Source organism: Madurella fahalii (assembly GCF_045866475.1).
Source record: "Madurella fahalii IFM 68171 DNA, scaffold_1, whole genome shotgun sequence".
NCBI classification, from domain to species: domain Eukaryota; kingdom Fungi; phylum Ascomycota; class Sordariomycetes; order Sordariales; genus Madurella; species Madurella fahalii.
The window spans coordinates 1,303,329-1,325,719 of NW_027263971.1; the positions used below are offsets into that span (position 1 = coordinate 1,303,329).

At 54.7% G+C, this 22,391-nt stretch overlaps 7 protein-coding genes across 7 annotated transcripts; 5 read left to right on the plus strand and 2 right to left on the minus strand.

Moving 5' to 3' along the window:
- Positions 1 to 1,531: 1,531 nt before the first annotated feature.
- Positions 1,532 to 2,680, minus strand: MFIFM68171_00403 (uncharacterized protein; the record flags this gene model as incomplete). The annotated part of the gene is made up of 1 exon (XM_071055825.1): positions 1,532 to 2,680. One exon carries the CDS (start codon positions 2,678 to 2,680, stop codon positions 1,532 to 1,534), a length of 1,149 nt encoding a protein of 382 aa, XP_070911926.1.
- A 3,334-nt stretch (positions 2,681 to 6,014) lies between these two features.
- MFIFM68171_00404 (uncharacterized protein) lies at positions 6,015 to 6,290 on the minus strand (the record flags this gene model as incomplete). Its single annotated transcript, XM_071055826.1, has 1 exon — positions 6,015 to 6,290. The coding sequence occupies one exon, from the start codon at positions 6,288 to 6,290 to the stop codon at positions 6,015 to 6,017; it is 276 nt and encodes a 91-aa protein (XP_070911927.1).
- A 3,124-nt stretch (positions 6,291 to 9,414) lies between these two features.
- On the plus strand, positions 9,415 to 10,720 carry MFIFM68171_00405 (uncharacterized protein; the record flags this gene model as incomplete). The annotated part of the gene is made up of 3 exons (XM_071055827.1): positions 9,415 to 9,488; positions 9,678 to 10,221; positions 10,286 to 10,720. 3 exons carry the CDS (start codon positions 9,415 to 9,417, stop codon positions 10,718 to 10,720), a joined length of 1,053 nt encoding a protein of 350 aa, XP_070911928.1.
- An 833-nt stretch (positions 10,721 to 11,553) lies between these two features.
- Positions 11,554 to 12,481, plus strand: MFIFM68171_00406 (uncharacterized protein; the record flags this gene model as incomplete). The annotated part of the gene is made up of 2 exons (XM_071055828.1): positions 11,554 to 12,150; positions 12,224 to 12,481. The coding sequence occupies 2 exons, from the start codon at positions 11,554 to 11,556 to the stop codon at positions 12,479 to 12,481; spliced, it is 855 nt and encodes a 284-aa protein (XP_070911929.1).
- Positions 12,482 to 13,700: 1,219 nt separating this feature from the next.
- On the plus strand, positions 13,701 to 15,701 carry MFIFM68171_00407 (uncharacterized protein; the record flags this gene model as incomplete). Its single annotated transcript, XM_071055829.1, has 4 exons — positions 13,701 to 14,393; positions 14,530 to 14,864; positions 14,928 to 15,494; positions 15,575 to 15,701. 4 exons carry the CDS (start codon positions 13,701 to 13,703, stop codon positions 15,699 to 15,701), a joined length of 1,722 nt encoding a protein of 573 aa, XP_070911930.1.
- Positions 15,702 to 16,193: 492 nt separating this feature from the next.
- MED8 (mediator of RNA polymerase II transcription subunit 8) lies at positions 16,194 to 17,177 on the plus strand (the record flags this gene model as incomplete). The annotated part of the gene is made up of 2 exons (XM_071055830.1): positions 16,194 to 16,324; positions 16,397 to 17,177. 2 exons carry the CDS (start codon positions 16,194 to 16,196, stop codon positions 17,175 to 17,177), a joined length of 912 nt encoding a protein of 303 aa, XP_070911931.1.
- A 3,507-nt stretch (positions 17,178 to 20,684) lies between these two features.
- Positions 20,685 to 21,680, plus strand: MFIFM68171_00409 (uncharacterized protein; the record flags this gene model as incomplete). The annotated part of the gene is made up of 1 exon (XM_071055831.1): positions 20,685 to 21,680. The coding sequence occupies one exon, from the start codon at positions 20,685 to 20,687 to the stop codon at positions 21,678 to 21,680; it is 996 nt and encodes a 331-aa protein (XP_070911932.1).
- Between the last annotated feature and the right edge of the window lie 711 nt (positions 21,681 to 22,391).

The window sequence follows — 22,391 nt, forward strand, 5'->3', positions numbered from 1 at the left end:
CACCGGGCCGGGAAAAGTAGGTACAGTCTAGGGTATGAACGAACTAAGTGCAAAATCATCGGTCCCCATATCGACAACACATGAAGGTGAGAGGTTGATCGATGATCATAGCGGATGCAAATCAAGTAGTCGCTCATACCAGTAACTGATATAACCAGCTGCGGGTGAGCTGAGCACAATGGTCGCTCCTCGTCTCTCGCACCAGGGTTGAGAGGAGTGCGAGAGCCTTGGCCGGTTCCCTAGGAGAGCCCGTGGTCAACTGTAACATCTATCGAGCGTTTGACAATTGGAGGTCTCTCTTAATCAAGTGTTAAAAGAGTGTAGTAAAAAAGAAGGAAAATAGCCTGCAGGGACTCTTACCTGGATGCGCTAAACTCAAACTTCCTTGCCCTTCGGTTACCTTACGTAGTGGACTCTATTGGTATCGGAACTCAACTTGTGCATATGCTGTCTTGCTTAGATTGGGCATTATGATCGTCATGATAAAACAGTCCTGCAGGCCTTGAGGCTTTCCTGGAATACAGTATCCATCCCGGCACTGATCATGGTGCAGACCATGCAACCGCCGTTCATCGCGCCGCTCCGGACATGCTGGAAATCCCTCGGATTCTTGGCCCGTTCCCTTCGCCAGTACCTTGGTCTGAGTCGGTCTAGCCTTCATGAAATGCATGCTTGTCTGCATCCCTTTGTTAGAATGAGAAAGCACAGTGCGAATGTCAAATTGAGAATACAGTTAGTATTGTTGTTGTCTCCATCCCGCCAGAAGGATCGGCAGATGTGGCGGGAAGAGGCTTGTGGCTGCGTTCCGGGCAGTTCCAATAGGGACGGTACTTCCCTTGCTTTTTACAGTTATTTCTTTACAGTCACGTAGATCGCAAATCGGTTCAGTTTTGTCAAAACTATTTCTTCTCCTTGAACGGCTAGGCCTTTAAAGTCTATCGAAGGAGTTGACAGGTGGGGAAAATGTTTTGAGTTTCTCACGAAATGCCCTCCTTATTACCTAATTAGCTCAAGCCTTTTTCGCTCTTTACGAGCTCTCGGACGGAGAACAGATAATGAAAAGTTTTGTATGTTTGGGTCCGGATTAATAATAAATACAGGAGAAAAATGAAATGAAACCGAAACCAAGCAATTCTCTTACAACGCAATAACCATGCGTTGATAAGATACCGAAACAAAAGTTTCTATATGATACCTAGGTATGTTTACAAAGTTATATTAACATCCGGTCACGAAGTCATACTATGCATTGTGTGCTTATACGGGGGCGTCAGGTCCTAACCCCCAAGCCTCCAGCCATTTCACAATGCACTTTCGGCCAACCTGAGATTCTCCATCGTCTCCTCCTCTGACGTATTCTCGTTTCTCATCCAGGTGGTTCCCGATGACCTTATTCCACTTCCTCGGCGCCGAAAAGCCGTCACGTCGTCGTCTGGGCCCCGCGGCGGACTATGTCTCTCTTCAGCATGCAGGGATCGGTGGACAGTGATGACGACCCGACAATGAATCAAATGAAGTGTATCCGCTGTTGTCAGTACTGCGTCTCGACAATATGCCGTTCGGATGAGTGCGATGGCGCACGGGATTGTCCCATCGTGCCTTCGACTGCCCAGTCCGCAGTCGCAGCGGACTTGTCGCCGATGCTCTCTTGCTCACTCTCGCCGCCGAAGTCCGAGTGAATTCTGTTGCTGTGGACGGTGATCTCGGTTGTCATTACCACCGACGTGCCGGTGTGCTTCGCGTCCTCTGCCCCCGCACCCGCACCCGCGCCGGAGCGCACATGCACCGTGTTCCCCATGTTGTCGCCCGCCCTCCTGTTCTTGTTTTGCCGTTCCCCTTCGAAAGTCTCCATTTGCACGCCGTTATTCTCGACTCTCGTTCGGGCGTACGAACTCCCTTGGGCGGACGGTCCCCCCTGGGTCAACTCGACGAGGCGGTTCAAGATGCTGAATTCCAGCTTGAGTTTGATGCTATAGACCAACGCCTTGTAGGACGTCTGGAGGTCGTATAGACTGGCGTACTCGAGCCCGAGGATAGTGACGTCCAGCAGCACGACGATGATGTTCACGATGACCAGGTGAATCATGAGCCGTCGCATGTCGCCGCCAATGCCGCAGCGCCTCCGCGTGCGCATGAGCGCAAGAGTCTCGTTGATGTATATTGCAGAGATGACGATTTCCTGCAGAAAAAAAAGCGTCACCTGGACCCGCTCGTAGACCGAATAGGGCCCAATGAAAGGTCCTGGGTTGGATGAATTGGCACCGTACACCATGACGATAATGGGGACGTGGCAAATTATGGCGTTAACGACGATCATGGCCAGCACAAGCCGCAGCCGGGACTGGTTGCGCAACACGATGTGCAGCCGCGAGTACAGGACCACCGACTGGCCCGTCACCATGCAGCACCACCCGACCACAATCATGGTCGCATAGACCCAACTGGCGACGGGCACTTGCAGCGCCTTGATCAGGAATCCAACAGCGTATGGCACGATGCCCCAGGTTGCGACGACGAAGCTCCAAAAGTAGAGGCCTCCACGCCGCTTGAAGGTGGCCAAGATGATGAAGCTCAGCTCGACAACATTATAGAGCGACAAACTGACAAAGACGATGATGGCAATCAGCGTCGCGCCCGTCGGCACACTGTCGCGGGAGATGCCGCTATCCGCCGGGGCCATGGCGGCAATGGACGGTTCTCGACTTGGAGCTTAGGAGACTCGTGTCGAGGGATAGTCGTTTGACCAAGGCGAGAGCAAGACACAGATGTGCCCTGCTAATCATATGGACGAAGGTCGAAGGAAGGGGACGCCGGGCGGGGAGGAGCCGTGAAACTCGACCATTCTCCCAGCGTTTGAGGCAGGAAGTTAGTTGATATCATTGGCAACAACTCCCAACCCGGGGTTGGGGAGGGGGGGAAATGCAACGTATGCTCTATTCGATGGTTGTTATTTCATTAGCGAAACTGTGGCTGAAGTTTTTGAGTCAAAGCCATCAGCCAGGAGGGCGAGCTTGTGAGGAGCCTGCCGTGCCTGTCGGCGCCCGCGACGTCAATGGCTTGTAGTTGTTGGTGCTGCAAGGCTACCTATGAGCAGGATAGGCCCGAACTGTCACCTAATGGATCCATGATCCCGGGAGCTGGTTTAGAGTTCAACGTAAGATGCTCACTGAAAGGGTACTAGTAATTTCGAGCGGGCTGATCACTGCCGAGCTAGGTTAAAAATGCTAGCACAAGCGTCGCCAACACTCTCAAGCCCATGGACCCGGGAAGTCAAAGCGTTCGCCGTGCCTAGCCGTACAAGGTTTCTGAAGTTAGAGTGGTGGTTGCGGCACAGCCAAGTCGCCAGAGGCAGGGGTTTGGGGCTACAAAATCCAGGGTGCGTTTGGCAGCGTATGTTACGAATTTATTGTCCTCACCGCCTTGGCCTCTTCTGGCGTTACGTGTTGGCTGAGTGGCTTGTGACGCCTGTCAGCGTTGCAAGACGGTCGGATCCTGCGCCAGCGACCACCCCTGCGATTCAGTTGCACTAACGACCCGAACCCCGGAACACTCCTGTTATACCCATACACTACAAGGACCGACAGACCGGTCGGTGTGACGGCGACCTTGGTCCCCAGCATTCGGATGAAGCACCGCGGACGCTAAAGAACTGGAGTGCATGGCGCGCCCGCTGTCAGCAATTTATCCCATATAAGCAAGGGTCCAAGTCGGGAAAGATTCCTGGCGAGCGTTTGCCGAGATCGATCAAGTCCCGGTCGGGCCATGCCCGAGAAGAGCCCGGCATCGTGGAGCCCGCTGACCCCCGCCTCCAGCTGGTGCAAGCGTCTGGATCTCATTGCCCTACGGCAATAGTTGTTCTTCAGGAGATGTTTGGTCAAACGTAAAACACCAGCAATGGCTTGCTGGTGGAGGACGGTGGCGAACGTTTTGGTTAGCTAAGTGTCTCGGCGCAAATGTGATCTCGCCGTGCTGGGAGTTCATGGTACAGCATCGTATAGCTTCCCTTGAGTAGTGATACTGCGTAGTGCTGTGGTGTAGACAACAGAAGCTTGAAGGTCCTTGATGGTTTGGGGTATGACTGAGACAGAGAATAGACGGCTAGACTGCAAAGGAAGTCAGGGCAGCTTTGCGCAGTAGACGATCAGAGAGCGTTTTGGGTGTATCTGGATTCCGGAATCTGGACTCCGGAATCCGGAATCCGGTTCACTGGGGGGGGGGGGGGGGGGTTCTTTTCGGTGGAATCTTTCAGGTGTCTTGGGGCCCACTGCTCGGCAACCGCATCCCTGGAGCCGAAATCACCACCCCACCGAAGATCCATGAGCTCGATACAGCTTGGTTAGGCCTAACAACCCCCGATCTCAGCCCTGTCTTCGCAATTTTGGCAATAGTTTCAAGCTAAATGGCTCCCCCTTCCCTCCCCCTTTTCTTTTTCGGTTGATGACGGTGTCAAGGCTAACGGTGCTGGAGCTCGTTCTGAACCGCAGATCAAACTACCCTCCGGGGGAGGCTATAGCGGACTACACCACCCCTTTGTCTAAGTGTGCTTTTCCTTTGGGACATTGTTTTTGGGTCGATGCTATTGCGGTCGATTTCCTCTCGGATATCGGCTCTGCCGTGGCCCGTGCGTCGATGGCACCAGCTCGGGATCATCGTGGCATACCACCTTTCTTGTTTGGCGGATGGCTGTATTGATGACTCGGTATTTGCCAGCCCACGTTTGTTATCGGCCCTATCATCCAACCTCGGTATGCTTGTCCTGAGCGTCTGTCTTGGTAGCGACCTTAGGTCGGCCCGGGCTGGTGTCAATCATGATAATAAGGATAGGCGAGTGCACTAGAACGACAAGGCCCGTCAAGACCGGCGCCAATGATAACCACCGTCGAGCCGGTCGGATCTTGCCGTTGACGACGCCGCAATCCGAGTGACAAGCGATGACTCGTCAATGCCTTTCTCCGTAGTCATCCTGCCGCGCATCCCAGGAACATGAAACTTTGGCAAGGAATGCCAATAGCTAGTCCAGACACATCGGTAATCAACCGGACCTGCACCTGGTTCAGACACTCTGTGCGAGTAGCCTTGTGTGTTTACAAGGGACAAGTGAACTTGGCCACACCTGTACCCGAGGCACTGGTGGACCCACTGAGAAACGACCAATCAACTTACACGGTTAGAATATACCTTATGCAGCCAACCGCAGGAACCTTGATCCCGAGAATATTGAGTTAGGTACGCAACAATGTGCCCGCGCTACTTCGCTGACACTAACAGCGGCCCGCCCGCGGTCATGCCGCCAGAGCTTGGGCAGTTGAGTGGGCCGGATGCTGCTCCCGTTCGGCGCCGGCATCGCACTCATGCCGGCCAGGCATATCAATCATGATCCGCGAACGCACTCGCCCGTCACTTATTGCGAAACCGCAGTGACAGAGCGCCACCCGGGAGCAGAGAAGGGCTTCGCTGCTGTCTTTGTGCGGCGAGAACGGCAGCTACTTACATGTTATCGTCAACGCTGACAAGGCCGAGCCACAGGGTCCCAAGATAACAATATCAAGTTTGCACGGGACCGCACCTTCGACTAAGTGACTTCTTTTGGAAAAGCTTAAGTTTATGCACATGATAGTTGGTGGTCGGCTCTGCAGAAACTTTGTGGGGTGTTAAAGTTCTGAAGTCACACTTTGGAAATCGGGAGATTTGGGGTATGTAAATTGGCACATCGACCGTGGTCTGCCCGGCTACTGTGGTATTCGTGAACTCGGGTTTGGGGGCCCTCATGCATAATAAGTGCCGTCACTTTCTTTTTTTTTTTTTTTTTTTTTTTTAACACCTTCTAGCGGACTACGACTAGTCCGCATGCCCCCTCTTTGTGCCCCTCTGCCCTCGTCCTGCGCCTCAGCCGCCCTAGATCTCTTACTCAGGCCATATTGACTCATAGGGCCTTTGAAATGATGAGCGTTGTCGCGGGTCCACCTCGTATGGAAGAGCCAACCCCCCTCATCCCTGGTGCTCACATACTCGGGCTAGATAGCCACCACCACTAAGTTTGCGTTAGGAGTAGCCGGCGTGTCCTCGCCCAAGCTTCTGGCCTGCAGGATCTCCTCCCGATGGGCTATCAGCCACTGGTGCACAGCCGTCACAAAGTCGTGGACCGTAACATACGGCTTCTCCAAGGCCTCCACAACCAGCGGCTTATGGTCCTTGGGGCTCGTCTCTCCGCAACCCGAGCAACTTGTTCGGTCCCAAGCCGGACTCGTCGCCTTCCTCTTCGTCCTCATCCTCCTGATCGTCGTGCTCATAATGCAGCTCCCACCATCTGCCCGCCCAGTCGCCAAGGTCTGACGATTGCACCGTGATTGAAGCTGGCTTGCTGTCCGTGAGGGCCTCCTGCGAGACGGGGTGCCAGCTCCTGCCGGCAATGGTCTGCCGGAAGTAGGTTCCCTAGGCGCACCCGGATCTAGATCCGTAGGCATGACGAATATTGAGGTGGTAATGGGTCGCTGAACGGTCTAGACCAGGCGCTTTGCTTGGACTGAGAGTAGGCCAACTGGCTGCGGAGGTTCAGCTTGGGGTATCGGCCTAGATGAGTCTGATGCTGACATTGGAAGCGTCTGGCAGTGCCTATTGCTCAGAGTAGAGGCTTAGAAGAGTCATAACGAGTTCGCCGAGTAAAGAGAGAATAAGGTGAAACACAAGTGAGAAATGAAAAATTCTGCGCTTAACACTTCTTGCGGGGTAGGTTAGCGTATCTGCATATAGCACCTGGCATGGGTGGCAAGTTGTGACACTTAAGGTGCAATTGCTGCCCTGCAATTGCGGTTCCGCTTTTGCAACACAAGTACCACAATACCACGGAGCCTAACCATCAACCAGGACTTGGGCCATTTGGTATGATATCGATGTTGAAGATACTCACCCGGGTTCTGAGTTGCTTTCGTCGCACTTGCTAAAAGTAGAGCTTAAGAAGGGAACTCGTCCACACTAAAGCAAGACTTCTAAAGAGGTGGCGATTACCTAATTAATATTCAAATAGCGCTTGGAGAGAGAAGCTATACATGAAGCGAGCCCGAAGCAGCGCCCTTTGGCGCTCTGCGCAAACAAGCCGTGTTTTGCACGTGCCGCCAGGGTTTCAGAGTGAACCTCTGGTACTCTGTCAACGAGCTGGTGTTATTGCCCTACCATATTGCTAGCGTACACAAACTAGCCTCCAAAGAAGTTATTGTATCAGGGGCGGACTCTTCTGTATCTCCCCAGACCAATATTCTATCAACTTGCGGCAACAACGGAACTCTCCGATCAAACCTGATTGATATGGCTTATATCCCTCAATTTAGTTTCGATTCAAGGATTGAGTGCCCAATATTCAAGTACCGCAATTGGAAAGTTAGTTAAGGAACCATTTGCGTAGCTTCGGAGGATCAGAACTGAAACTGTGCTCGGCAACATCTGCGTCTTCGATTATCCAATAATGGCCAAGGTAATTACGAAACATCCAACAATTTACCGACGAACTCACGGCGCCTTCGCTAGGAACCTGGGCAAGCCTTGATCGATCAGAACACCTCGGCTCCCGCATCCAGCATGGCTAACATTCGGTCTCCCGCGGCAATTGCGCGGTCCTACAAGAAAAAACCTTTCATGGATACGAGGTATCGCCGTCGTCGGCCGGTTGATATTGAAGCCCCTAAGGGAGGGTGTACCAATGCCGTTCGGCAACAGCTACGTCGCATTGCACATGGCAGCAAGTAACGCATCATATTTCTTATTTACAGCTGATCTAATTAGTCTAGCGCGTACGTTGCAGGAGATTCGATTCTGGCAGAAAGACATCGAATTTTTAATCCCTCGGACACCATTTATGCGGCTGGCTAAGGGGGTTGTGAGGCAGCATATACCAGATGCTCGGCTTGAGCCAGCTGCATTATGTGCAATTCAAGGGGCGGCGGAGTTATTCCTCGTGGACTACTTTACCGGCAAGTTTCTTGTTGTAATCACCTATTATAATCATCCTAACACAATTTAGCGAGCAATTTAACGACCATCCATGCCAAGACGGTCACGTTGATGTGCAAGGACATGCACCTAGTGCAGGCCATCTGCAGGACCATGGAGGCACATGCGACTGCACTTGCTACTATAAACAAGTCAAGGGATGAAAAGAGAAAGTAGGCAAGAGGAGTCAAGTCCAAGAAACTCCGTTGACTTACACCAATATTCGAATGTGATCATAGAGCTGATTACAAGTGCCATTCTAATTTAGTCCCTTACTTAAACCTGGATCAGGGTATTACCCACCTATATCTGGGATCACCTAAATAGATAAATCCTAATGATATCTGGGTAATTCATAGGAACCCGTGGTTACCTTTTTCCCTGCACTACGAGTCCCACCAAGTAGGGAAACATTCGTATCCGGCACTCGACAATGATATCGGAAGTCTTCGTTGGAAAGGCACGGCTTCCGTTGTCAGAGGTTCGACCGGCACAGGCGGCTGCGATGGAAACCGCATCCTGTGTTTCACCATCCATCCACCTTGAGGTGTGGATTCAAACGGATAAGGGGGCGGGTTGGCGTGGTGTGTTACCGAGATCGTCGAATAAAAGGCCCGAGGTTCAAAAACGCCGGTTTGCAGGAGGGTTATAGTCTTATCCAAACATCCGCGATAATCAACTAAGGTATGGCCTCTTCAACATGGGCCCGAAAGAGATCCAAAACATTCAATAGCTGCCAAGAATAATTGATCGCAATGCGTTTCTCTAAACCAGGCCGGCTCGCACCTTCGTTGTCGGAGATATATGAAGGCGGTGTAAAGCTAGTCACTTCCTTCCTTTACAAATTTGTTTGGATTGACCGACCTGCTTCGGTTCCGTGCTATCATGGATTGTGGTCATTGTGGTAATGCCGGGAAACTCGTCCAACCTTCTGGATTGGGGACATTGGCCTCAATAGGCGAAAAGAATGGAAAGAGCGTTGCGACTTGCGAGAGAGTGCTAGGCTGGTGTAGCTAATACCCCGCGTGGATGGCTGAGGACACCAGGGTTTACAGCAACAATTTCCGTGCATTACCTAATCCGTTTTTCCCAGTCCATTTTGCTTCTGCACACTGAACCCCAGAACACCCCAACAACGTGTTTACATCATCCACGGCGTGCCTCGGTCCTTGTGCAGGACGCCGTTCATCCTCTTAATTTGCAAGTCATTGAAAGCAAGGCGCGCATATTTATTTCAACAGAGGTGAGAAAACAGATTGTCAATCTCCATCTGAAATTTCCTCGAAATTCGTAGCTCATCTGACCCTGCAACACAGCGTAGGTTTACAACGCGCTTGAGCCTCTCAAACAAGGCTGCTCAGTCGCGTACTGGACGGTTGTCCCCACAGAGAATACCAGCCGTCCTTCAACATCCACAACCTGCGATTCAAGATGCCGTATGGTGGGGACTTGTTCTCACTAGAGAGGGACATCAGCCCTCCTCTGGTGCAGAGCGATCTTCTCGGGTATGTCCCGACGCCTTTATCTCACAGCACCTGGCCAATCGCGTATTTGCGTTTCCGCGGGTTTTAAACGCAACAGTTCCCATGTCCTCATTGCACTGCTCAAGTAGTCCGCAAAATTGCATTGAACCCGGCGGTCGTTTCCTCTCACATCATCTTTACTCGCACCGCATATTAACGTTCATTTCGTAGCTCAGTTGAAGTGGACTATTCCCGAGAGCCATCACCGAGGGGTGCAGGCTCGGGTCCAACGGTCGTCACGCTTGATGACCAGGCGCCAGCACCCATACCGTCGGATCTCCCCGAGGCGGACATGAGCCTGGAGAACAAGGGCGAGGTGGACTCACCCATGTCGGCCCCATCAACCACCAGGGAGCGCGGCAGGCCGTCGCTCTCGGCTTCCGCCACGTCTACCACTCCCGCCAGGTCGGCGGCTGCCAGGACGCCCCGCTCGGTCAAGGGTGCCGCGACCGTGGAGAGCGCCGGCCGTAGCACCGGCCGCAAGCGCAAGGCTGCGGCACTCGAATCTGAGCAGGAACCTGAGCCTGAATTAGGGCTAGAGCCAGAGCCGGAGCCGGAGTCAGAGCAGGAGCCAGAATCAGAAAGTGAGCCGGAGCCTGCGCCGGCACCAAAGAAGCGTGGACGCCCTCCCCGTATTGCGGGTGCTGCTGCAAGCGCGCGACTTGCCGCAAAGGCCGCCAAGAAGCCCACTCGTGGCCGCCCCAAGTTGTCTACTGTAAGCACCGCAGCACACATTACACCTCTGGAATAACAAAAACAGGAGTCTAACCAGCACACAGCAGTCTACCGAAGAGCCAGCAAAGAAGGCCGGCCGCCGCAAGAAGGAGGCAACCGCCAATGGCCAGGTCCCTAAGGGCGAATACGAGGTCGAGGAGATTGTCGACTCGGCCATCGACGCCGACACGATGGAGCACATGTATCTTGTGAAGTGGAAAGATTACCCAGAGAGCGACAACACGTGGGAGCCGAAAAAGAACCTCAAGGGCGCCCTCGACCTGGTACGCAAGTTTGACGCCAAGAAGAAGAAGGCCGAGGCCAAAATGGCCTCAAAGAGCACTGCTGCCGCGAAGGAAGGCTCTGGATCCGAGGTGGAAGAGGGGAAGACAAAGCCGGCGAGGGCTGCGAGGGGGCGGCCAGCGAAGGCCGCGAAGCCGGTGAAAACGGGCAAGGGGCCTGGGCGGCCAGCAGGGAAGAGGCGGAGAGCTCGGGCGTGATCTGGTCGATCGGGTTTCCTCAGCTTTTTTTATTTTATTTTATTCCATTTTAAATTTTTCTTTTTTTCGGTCTCGTCCTTTCTCCATTTTATGGCACTGGGTTTGGGGGGTTTGTGGGCTAGGGATTTATCTTTCCACGCACTCTTGGGAGGACTTGAACCAGAGGTATCTTTGCTGGCTCGACCCTGCGGGGCCCCGCGCCTTGAGCGTCTTGCTTGAGATTTAGCGGGCCATTTTCAATCGTGAAAGCGCGCCGTATCGGCTGATCGGCACGGTTTTAGGGTTGTTGATAATAACTGTACTTGTATGCATATCGGCTATCTAGCATGCCTGCATGCCTCATTTCAGTTTGGGATGAGGACGAAATTACTGGTGCTGGTGGTGGACTGGGTATTCGCCCTCTCGTCGTTGCCATCACACGGCTCCTCGGCAATTGCTTGGCAGTGATAACAGCAAAGCCAGGAGCGGCTCTGCGCAATATGCGCCTCGTTTTGAGAAAGGCAATCCCTTCTGAATGACATGTTGACCAGGTGCTGGTCCAAATCCGACTGGGAACTCTTTAGGCACTGGTTAGCAAGTCTCTGGTGTTGTCCGAGGACACGTAAACTCCAGTCCCGTCTTCGGTGTAAGCCTCGCTGTGGGGCCGAATGACGTTTGGGGGATTATTTTCTGGACGCGCTCCGCTGGCACTTCAAATCCTTCCAACCCCCAACGTTAACGCCTGAGGGTATCTCGATTGCACCCGCGAATCTGGAGAGCGGCACCCGACCTTGAGCCGGCAGACCTAGCCGTCCTTCCATAACGATAGACAAGCCGGACAAAACACAGCAAAGATGGACGCGCTCCGCTCTGCGCTGCAGCCGATCACGCACAATCTGCCGGGCCCGATCCGCGACCTGGGCGTGTCCATCATCGGGGACACGTGCTACAAGGCGCTGCTGCTCGACGTCGACCTCGAGAATACTGAGTGCGTCAAGCTGGCTGTCAGCAAGGCGCTGGGGATCGGCATCGTGGGTGCCTCGTCGATCGTAAAGGTGCCGCAGATCGTCAAGCTGGTGCGGTCGCAGTCGGCCAGCGGCGTCTCGTTCCTCTCGTACCTGCTCGAGACGAGCAGCTATCTCATCTCTCTCGCCTACAACGTCCGCAATGCGTTCCCCTTCAGCACCTACGGCGAGACGGCGCTCGTGCTAGGCCAGAATGTCATCATCACTGTGCTCGTGCTCAACTATTCCGGCCGGGCCAGCATGGCGGCGCTGTTTGTTGCCGCGCTCGCGACGAGCGCGGTGACGCTGTTTAGCCAAGGAATGCTGGATATGCAGAAGCTGAGTTACCTTCAGGTCGGGGCCGGCGCGCTCGGGGTTGCGAGCAAAGTCCCGCAGATCCTGGCGATCTGGCAGGAGGGAGGCACCGGACAGCTGAGCGCGTTCACGGTGAGTACACTATTGTGATGATGATAATGCCCGTTCCGGACATGGCGCTGACGTTGCGGTCCGCAAAACACAGGTCTTCAATTACCTCCTCGGCTCGCTCACGCGCATTTTTACGACACTGCAAGAGGTGGACGACAAGCTAATCCTATACGGGTTTGTCGCAGGCTTCGCGCTCAACCTGGTGCTGGCGCTGCAGATGCTCTACTACTGGAATGCGCCGTCGGCCAAGGCCAAAGGCAAGCGGAAGGAAGTCCCGGTCTCGGCGCCCTCGGCCGCCACGACAACAGCAACACCGAAAACCAAAGGTCCGACAACGCGCCGCCGCGGTTAGTGTGCCAGCTCTGGGTTTGGATTTGGGCTTCAATTCCGGGCGCGGGCCGCGGTTTCTTCTATCTTGAGTGGTTAATCATAATAACTCCCGTTTTCTCTTTGTCATGGATATCTTGACGGTTGTTCAGCCCATGTGACAGGATCCCCGCCCGCGCCAACTCCCCAGCTAGACCAGTTCTCGTCGCGGTCGAGACCGCTTGACAATGGTCCGCGGGCGTCGTCATGTGCTCACCTGCCGCGAATCTATCGCCAATCGTTCAATTCTTGACCGCCAGGTGTCTCACTGCAACATTGGGGCTGTGACCAAAGTATTGCCGTTGCTTGCGGCTCGGATAACCCCCGAGTTCCCCGGAGGGAGCGTGGTGCGCTATCGCGGGGGAGAAGAAAAAAAAAAAACTACGTTGGCGTGGACGGGTCACTCCGGTTCCAGGCCTTTTTTAGCGCTTTGGGGGATCCCGAATTTCCCCACACATAACCTTGCATGGCTGCGGCTGCAACCCGAAAATTTGTCCCTGTCGTCCCTCGTGCCCGTGATAAGGCACCCGATGTTCCGGCCATGTTGCATCCGAAATGCTTCAAGATTGTTGGCTGGAGCCCCCAAGTTGTCAGGTAGCTGCAGGGGTCCGAGTTACACAGCCTAACCATCTCTGGGGGTTCTGATTTGCTAAACAAACCCACGCAGAAGCTTCAAGAACACCGACAGCGAAAGCTCACCGCCACATGTTGGCCATGTTTGGCTCCAGAACGCCGATAGCGTAGTGGAACCTAAGAGGTTGCGAGATCGCTGGATCCACTGGTCCGTCCAATGCAGCGGTCCCCGGTGTTTGGCCGCCGGGGAATAAATGCAGTCAGATCTGCTCGCCATGTTCTCTCATCCCGTCTCTGGATGGCGCCATCATCCGCGCTCGCGATATTGCGTCAGAAAGCGTTGCGTGCTCCGGTAGTCATCCTCGCACCCGCTTGTCCCTAACGTTTATAGAGCGCTTTCCGTGGGGGTCCGACGCCTCTCTTATCGATTTCTCTTCCAAGTGGAATAGGAAACGCCACCTAACCCGTCGTCTTGTCCTTAGCTTGACACTGGCTTCCTTGGCATACACTTTCCTTCACAACAAACTCGTCTAAGGCTCACGGAACGGGCCATAGGGCTGAAGCACACGCCGTGGCGTGGTAGAATCCCGTACTCCATACACTCACGCCCTTTTTCTCCCTAACCCAAAGCAATGTCCCCAGACCTCAACTCCCTCCCGCCCTCTCCGGCGCCGGGCGTCCCCGTTAACCTCACCCGGGGCGGCGGCAACGCTAATGGCACCCGCAACGGCACGCTCAATGGTGCCCGCAATGGAGCCGAGAAGCGGCCCAACATCCTGTACATCATGGCCGACCAGCTGGCCGCCCCCCAGTTGAAGATGTACAACCCGGACTCGCAGATCCTCACGCCGAACCTGGACGCCCTGGCCGCCAAGTCGGTCCAGTTCGACTCGGCCTACTGCCCGTCCCCGCTGTGCGCCCCGTCTCGCATGAGCATGATCACGGGCCTGCTCCCCATGAAAATCGGCGCCTTCGACAACGCTACCCAGATTTCGAGTGACATCCCAACCTACGCCCACTACCTCCGCCTGCAGGGGTACCATACGGTGCTGGCGGGCAAGATGCACTTTGTCGGCGACCAGCTGCACGGCTACGAGACGCGCCTGACAAGCGACATCTACCCGGGCGACTTTGGCTGGGTCGTCAACTGGGATGAACCTGATACCAGGTTGGAATGGTACCACAATGCGAGCTCCATTTTGCAGGCCGGGGTCTGTGTGCGGAGTAATCAGCTGGATTACGACGAGGAGGTCATGTATCGGTCGACGCAGTTCTTGTATGACCACGTGCGGGAAGGGCCCGGGGCAAGGCCGTTTTGTTTGACGGTAAGTGTGGAGCGCATTGTTCCGAGATTGAACATCGGGAGGTTCCGCGATTGGTTGCTTGTGTACATACATGCACCCATGTGTGGGCGGGTGTAAGTGTAAGAACCAGAAGTTGGGCTGACAGGGCGTGACGTAGGTCTCCCTGACGCACCCGCACGATCCGTACACCATCGAGCAAAAGTACTGGGATCTCTACGAGGGCGTCGATATCGACCTGCCCAAGGTTCGGATTCCCAAGGAGCAACAAGATCCGCACAGCAAGCGCCTCCTCAAGGTTTGCGACCTCTGGGACAACGAGTTCAGCGATGAACAGATCAAGCGCGCGCGGCGGGCCTACTATGGCGCCGTCAGCTACGTCGATGACTGTGTCGGCAAGCTGCTCGATGTGCTCAAGCGGTGCCGGCTGGACGATAACACTATTATCGTCTTCAGTGGCGACCATGGAGATATGCTCGGTGAGAGAGGGCTCTGGTAAGGCGCTTCTGTCCCTGGGCCAAACCCCGCACACTGCAACAGCTACTCACCCACTCGCAGGTACAAGATGAACTACTTTGAGTCTTCTGCCCGCGTCCCCCTCCTGGTTTCATACCCCCAGTGGTTCGCCCCGCACCGCGTCACTTCCAATGTCTCGACCCTCGACATCCTCCCCACCATGTGCGACCTCGCGGGCACCAAACCAGCCCCCTTCCTCCCCATGGACGGCGTCTCCCTGCTTCCGCACCTCGAAGGCCGCTCGGCCGACGGCCACGACGAGGTCTTTGCCGAGTACACGGGCGAGGGCACCGTCCGCCCGCTCATGATGATCCGCCGCGGTAAGTGGAAGTACGTGACCTGCCCAGCGGACGGGTCGCAGCTGTACGACATGGAGGCGGATCCGCTCGAGCTGGAGGATCTGGTGCGGAGCGGGGCCGTGGTGAGGGATGAGAAGGTGAAGAGGGTGTTTGATGCGTTCGAGGCCGAGGCGCGAGCCAAGTGGGATTTCGAGGGCATCACCAAGGACGTGCTGCACTCGCAGAGGAAGAGGAGGCTGGTGTGGGCCGCGCTGATCAAGGGGAGGTTCACGAGCTGGGATTATAACCCTGAGGATGATGGGAGGGAGAAGTAAGTTATTTCATTTCTCTCTTTTTCTTTTGCTCCTTTTGGGTTGGCGATATTTGGTACATGTTGCTGACCTGACCCAGGTATATCCGCTCGCACATCCCGCTTGATGACCTCGAACGCAGGGCACGCTTCCCTGCGGTGGATGCGTTTGGTCAAGAGACTGGAAAGCTTATTGTTGCCGACCAGGCTGGTTCTCACGGACAGTGATTGAGCGCGTGAACTATGTTATTATTACTTGTCTTTTTCTTTTTTCTTCTTTTTTCTTTACGACTGGCGCTGCTTGGTGTTAAGCCTGGCGTCCGGATTGGAGTGTTCGCGTTCAGTTTGTCTCGTCGATGCTTCTTGCAGGCACTGCTAGCGAGGCGCAAAGGGTTTCAATACGTAGCCATTGGGTAGCTTCGAATTCAACAATGAAGTGTGTGGTTTCCTCGAACGGTATTAGATTTACAGCCCAGGAGATTGAACGCGAGGTTCTGGAGAGAACGCATGTCTAGGGTTAGGGTTAGAAAAGGCCGGTATTGTTTTTCTCTCGGCTTTGCTGCCCCTCCATAGCTTCCAGACCCGCTTTCACGTACTGTGTGTCCTTCAACTTGCCGACTACATTTCACCGACTTCTGGAATACCGTGTTCGGAGTTCTCAGAACAAGCTCATCCGGTAACTTCCCGCATTCTCGCAACCCGCGGACGTTCGCCAAAGCCATGGCATCGCTCAATCTAGCTCCAGAGGAACTCAAACAGCTGGAGCTGTTGCGAAACCGCTTCGCCCAGCTCACCAGCAGCCTCCAGAGCCTCCGGGCCAACGTTATAAACTCGAACCCTCTGCCTAGCCGGTGAGTCAGTCCAGCTATAATTACTACTCCTGGCAAATTTGTGCCATTTTGCTCATCATGACTTCGTCGCAGTGAGTCCCTCCAAGCCTCCGCCGCCATTCTCCAGCAGAACATCCGCTCCATCCGGGACCTCACCACCGACAACGCCGACCTCTTCCAGCGCATTGTCATCCACCCCTCGACCAACTTCCCCGGGCGCACGCAGGAACACGTCCTCCTCCAGCTCCTCCGCAAGAAGCTCGAGCCCGACGTTGAGAGCTGGGTCGAGGAAGCGCGCGAGACGGCGCGCGCCGCAGGGCTGGACGCGAGCAAACTAGCTACTGGCGCGCGTGCGACCGGCGGTGGCGGTGGCGGCGGCAACGGTTACGAGAGCGAGGAGGACGCGTACGGCCTGGATCACGAAGACGAGGTCCCCTCGGACCCGTTCAACGAGCAGTGGGCCGATATGCTGGACGCGTTTCAGGGATCGTTGACGGAGTATGTTACGGTACAGGTCAAGAAGAAGTACACGGTGGAAGAGCAGGCGATGGGGGTGGAGAACGTGAGGACGGGGTTGAAGAGGGATTTGGAGGAGAGTGATGACGATGAGGAAGAGGGCGAGGACGAAGATGAGGAGGACGAGGACGAGGACGAGGAGCAAGCAGGGGGAGACTCTGCAATTGCGCAAGGGGGTACAGGGTTCCCGGCTGCGGGAGCGGGAGCGCCTGCCGCGGCTGGCGAAAAGCTTCCGATACAGCCGGAACATCTATTCTGGCTGTCGGTTAAGGGCGACTTCAATCTCCCTCGGAATGTCGAGTTTGAATCACGGCGCAAGATAACTCAAAAGACGAAACGACCGGCTCCACCGAGGTGATCCTGGAAGGAACAGAGACGTATCGTATATCGCCTACGATCTCGGCTTATGATGCTTCGACATAGGTCTTGGACCAGGGCGGTCACGATTTATACGTTCAGCATGTCACGTCACCTGCATCAGATCCTTTCTTTGCGAATTGGTCATTGGAGTTATCATACCCGTCGTCAGCCCTCCTGAATCCAAGAAGGCCGCCCTGCAGATACATTCCCTCAGGCACCCCACCAGAGAGGCCGCCTCCCAAAGCAACAACGTCTTGAAACCCGCCTCGGTGGCCACTTTGCGGTATTTCGGACACAGGGTCGAGCGTCAGCGAGTCCTCGAACATGAGCGTTGGACGCCTGCTGGTGGCGGCGCCCTCCAGTACGCTATATGACTGGTAAAGGCCCCGCAAACTAGACAAAACGCGGTTGGGCCGCCAAAGTCATTCGGCAAGTCACTAAGGCTCCACGGAATGGCATGCTTTGAAGCCTGGTATCCGCATCGTCAGATACGATGGCCACACCGAACGGTTGTAGGAAAGCCCCCATCCGAAGGCGCCACGCAGAGCCAGGCCAAGCACATCCCAATTTTGCGGGCAGCGGTATTAGCACGAAACTAGAGGAAATCCTGGTTTGAACTAGAAGAAAAGAGAAGAAGAGAGAAGAGAACCCCACATCCACCCAATCCAAGAGCGTTATTTGTTCGAGCCATTGCGTCAGCGCAACTTTTGAGATGCGGATTTGGTCATCTTCCCGTGGCCGCATATCGAGAATCGGAGCCAAAGACTGTCCGTCATCTCTTGCCCACATACCCAAACGTCATGTCGACAAGATTGAAAAGCAATCTGGTAGTCTCGGATGCCACCAATGCTATCAGACGCGGAACGGTTCTCGTAAACAAGTCGCTTCCGCTAACACCATAGCCAAGCCGAAGATTCTTTAAGCATGGAAGCTCAAATCCATCAAACACCATAGTGTTAGAATAGAAGGAGGTCAAGGCTTGGATGTTTTGGGGTGGAGTATTCGATAGTACCTGTTATTAGGTTCCCCGATGACCTTGTCGAACGTGTTGAGTATGTTTGTTTCTGTGGGAATGTCAGACCACATAGCTTTTGCATGATCCGGGACCGCTACTGCTTCGCAGCATGCATTGTGCAGATGAGGCGCCCTTCGAGTATTTCCACCAAGACCCACGCACCCCATGAGGTAATATTACAGAGAGATAATACACGGTCAATCAGGTGATAGCAAGGAACAGTTAACTGAAATTGATAGACATGTTACTAAAGCGAGGGCGGGCGTTGGCGGTAATGCATGATTCTCTGCCGATTTCAATTTTGATGTAATTACGTCCCATCCGTGGAATGGGCAGACCAGGTTAAGTGATTGGCGGCGGCAATAACAATGCTAGACAATGGCCCGACAGCCTCCCTCACTGTCGTGATTGGGTAAAAATGGCGTTTGTACCGACCCATCTTACTTGCAATATCAGCGCTGATGGGCCAAATAGTGAAACACGGCGTGGCGGATATTGGTGGGAATTCTAAGAATTATCTTTCGCTGAAATAGATGAATGACAGCGCTTGCGGATGATGCAGGGCAGTCTAGCACGCACAGCACATATGAGCGCCTCGCGCACTTCTACCAACGGCTTATTATAGATTTCAACCAAGCCATTCACGCCCTGATTATATTTTCCAATCTCTTGTGCGGCTGCTTGTTCAACTATCACGTCACAGAGCCCGTGAGCCATGAGGATATGGGAGCAGAAGGGGCCGTTCCTAATGAAACAATTTGGTGTGCGGAAACCGTCAATTCTCACTTCGCTTATCTCACTCACTTCAGAGGAGAGTATGAACTACGAGTCTACGACACAATTCTCGGGCCCAAAGATCGCCGAAGATACCCAAGTAGGGTATCCGCTGCGCCATCTTTTCATGTGGGTTCGACTCTTTATATTAGTCTACTAATCCGGAAGACCAATTTTTATACGTTCTTCGGATCAGGCTACATATGTGACTGCGGTCAGACAACGTTCTACGGGTAGAAAAATAGCCGAGCTTTACCAAAGCTGAGGTAATCTAGTCATTTCCGTGAACAGACATTCGGCGGTTGAGGACCTTGCTCATCGGGCGCGACTGGACGTATTGACGCGGCCTTCGTTAGCAAGAGTGGCTAGAAGTGATTAACCTTTGAGATCCTTGACGAGCGTGAACGACAAAATCGAGCTCTCACTCGATTTACGTACGAAATAAATTCAAAGCTGCCTCCGGAAGGATAGTGTCGGAAGAAACTGTTACGTAGCTTGAAGTATGTCTTGTTCAAAATCACGTAGGTATTCAACTCCTCCGGAGAAGTAGAGCTGTAGGTGCTGAGCCGCATTAAGGGCAGGAACAGGCGGGTTAGCTGTGTGAAGCCTGCAACTCAACAGCCGTTCATCAGAGGGAGGTCAAACAATGACCGTCGATGGTGGTATTACTCTAGGACACGAAATCCCCCTCCTAAACGGCTTGAATCCGTATGCCGAAGCTTGACTAAGCCACCTGGGCGGAGAGGGGAGGGTCTCTGTCACGATGTTGCCAACCCCTGGCATTTGCGCCCAGCGTTGGCAATTCGAACTTGAACGAGGCCACGGTGGTGCCTAGCTTGGCGTCAACATAGTCCATAGAGTAGTAATGTTGTCGTGGTGGTGCTGAGTTAGGTGCCACCATTTTACTATTGCCAGCGCTCGGCGGTACGGTCAAGACAATTGGCAGATCCCCCTTGTCTTCCTCGTGCTAGATACTCTTTCACCCAAACAGGCCCCCCTTTGGAACGAAGGCGCCGGCAGTCTCCTCGATTGGCGCACCTATAATGCCGGCAGGTACCCCTCGTCAAAGGGGGAACCTTTAATGGGAAACGTGCTTCCACACCAATCTACGAGAAATGCTGCTTGCTCGGCTTTCCATGCCGCGGAGAAAGCGTCTAGAGACAGCTGCGGGTGTGCCTTCCCACAAATCTAGACCGTCGATCCACCATTTAGCGTCGGTTGAGTACCACCATCCCCGCGTGACACAACATTCATGACTTTCGTAATGCGTGCATAGTAGCGACGTCACTGCAAACCCAACTGTCCCAATGAAAGAGGAGCAAACTTCATGATTCGGTAGGGGACTAGTTCGCTGATCCCAACCCTTCCGCGTGAGCAAATGCCAAGCTTTGGCGATGCAGCTCAGCTCTGCGAGGCGCTCAGAACCTGGGCTATTTCCGGTAAGCAGGGGTGCGACCCCTCTTTGTTCGCAGTTGGTAGACGGCCAATTGGGCGTTTCCGAACAGGAGCAACCCTCGCTCGCCCACCTAGCCATGGTTGGATGGCGACGGGCTTTGTGTGTGCTTGGGCTGCATATAAGCCGAAGCCTTGTCGCCCACCAGAACACGGTCCGACGTTGGTCTGGCCGCGTCCGTCACCGAACCGATCTGCAAACCTCCTAATTCCCCCTCCGAACAGGTATCGCCTCGACTTTGCCTACCTGGGTTTGTCAGCAGTATGCTCTCCATCCTACCTCCAGCCGGCGAGCTCAGCAGCAGCTCGCTGGTAATACCCGGCCATCACCACCACCAACTCGATCCCGGCAACCCCCGGCCTTGGATCCTCCAAACGTCACCTCACCATGACATCTCCTCACAACCACCCAACCGCCGCAGCCACCTCCTCACCCTCCCCCTCGAGATCCGCCTCCTCATCTACACCCACCTCCTCGCCCTCCATCCCATGATCCCCCGCGACCTCAGCCCCGGCTACCCGGTCCCGCGCAGCCACCGCCAGGGAACCACCTACTTCCTCCTCCGCTCCGGCCTCCACTCCCGCCCGACCGGGTACGTGCCCTCGTCGCTCCTGCGCGCCTGCCGGCAGATCTACTCGGAAGCGCGCCTCGTCCCGTTCCGCGAAAACGAGTTCGTCTTTGTGAGCTGGTTCTTCTCGGGCCTGTCGGCGGCGCGGGCCTTCGTCAAGGGCTTGGCGGGGTGGCAGCGGGAGGGCATGCGGTTCGCGAGGCTGGAGATGAAGGTGAGGGACTTGGTCTGTGACGCTGAGGGCAGGCTCGACATGTGGGAGGAGCTCTGCGGGTTCTGGCGCGAGGGCCTGCAGGGGCTGCGAGTCAAGATCGAGGTGGAGGATTTGGTGGCGTTGGGGGCCAGGGTGAAGAGGGAGGTTTGGGAACACCCGAGGTTGTGGGTTCCAAAACCGGAAGCGGAAGGGGAGGGGGAAGGGGAGGGGGAAGGGAAAAGGGAGGGAGAGGGTCTGCCGTGGAGGTGGGTGGATTGCGGGTTGAGGAGGCTGAGGGCGCTCAAGATTGTTGAGGTGGAGTTGGCGGGGCTTGGGATGGAAAAGCTGGGCGAGGAGGGGAAGGCCAAATGGTGCAGGCAGTTGAGCGAGAGGTTGAACGAGGGGAGGAGGGAGTGGGAGAGGATTGTTGTTTTGTGTGCCTCGAGCGCGACGGCGGGGAGGGTGGCCGCGGATCGAGTCTGGGAAGGAGGGAAGTGACCGGTCTCGGCAAGGACAATGGGTCCAACTCGTCTGTCAATGAGCAATTGAGTGCTTCAGTGGGCATGGCCAAGGAGGCACCGGAACATCCAACACACCACACGGTCATAGTAGGTTAAACTGCCAAGAGTGAGAGACGGAAAGCTTCGAATGTTCCTCAGACAGAAGCTGAGGATAAGCTGATCTAAAAAAGGCTCTGGATATTAGCACTGAATGAAGGGTTCAACAAGTCGGTTTGATGACGTCGGCCAAGGCTGCGCCAACGAGCTGAAACGATTCTCGGCGGCGACTGGTGGAACCCGCGTCGTATTCCGACCTCGTCGAGGATCGCTCTAGATTTCGCCAACGCCAACAGAGCTGCATCTTTCGGTACTCTGTGCCTCACAAAATTACTACACAATCTGCGCGCCGCCCACGGTTAAAGTTGGAAGCCTGGCGATAGTAACGCCAGATCAGAACTTCCCTAGCTTAACATGGACACCGTGGTTGGACATTGCCAACGCTTCCCCTGGCGATCAATTCCACTAGTGACATTCAGGGCCTCCACTTAGGCATGCACGCCTCTTGTCTCCTTTGCCGTTGACGGGAAGGCGCTGTCCCAACGGCTCAAGTCCCAATGTCACGCGGAGTGCGTACCTATTTCTATCATATACTGCATTTGAGGAGGTCGAGACAGCATCCACCGAGCGCCTGCTGGAACCTTCATTCGAT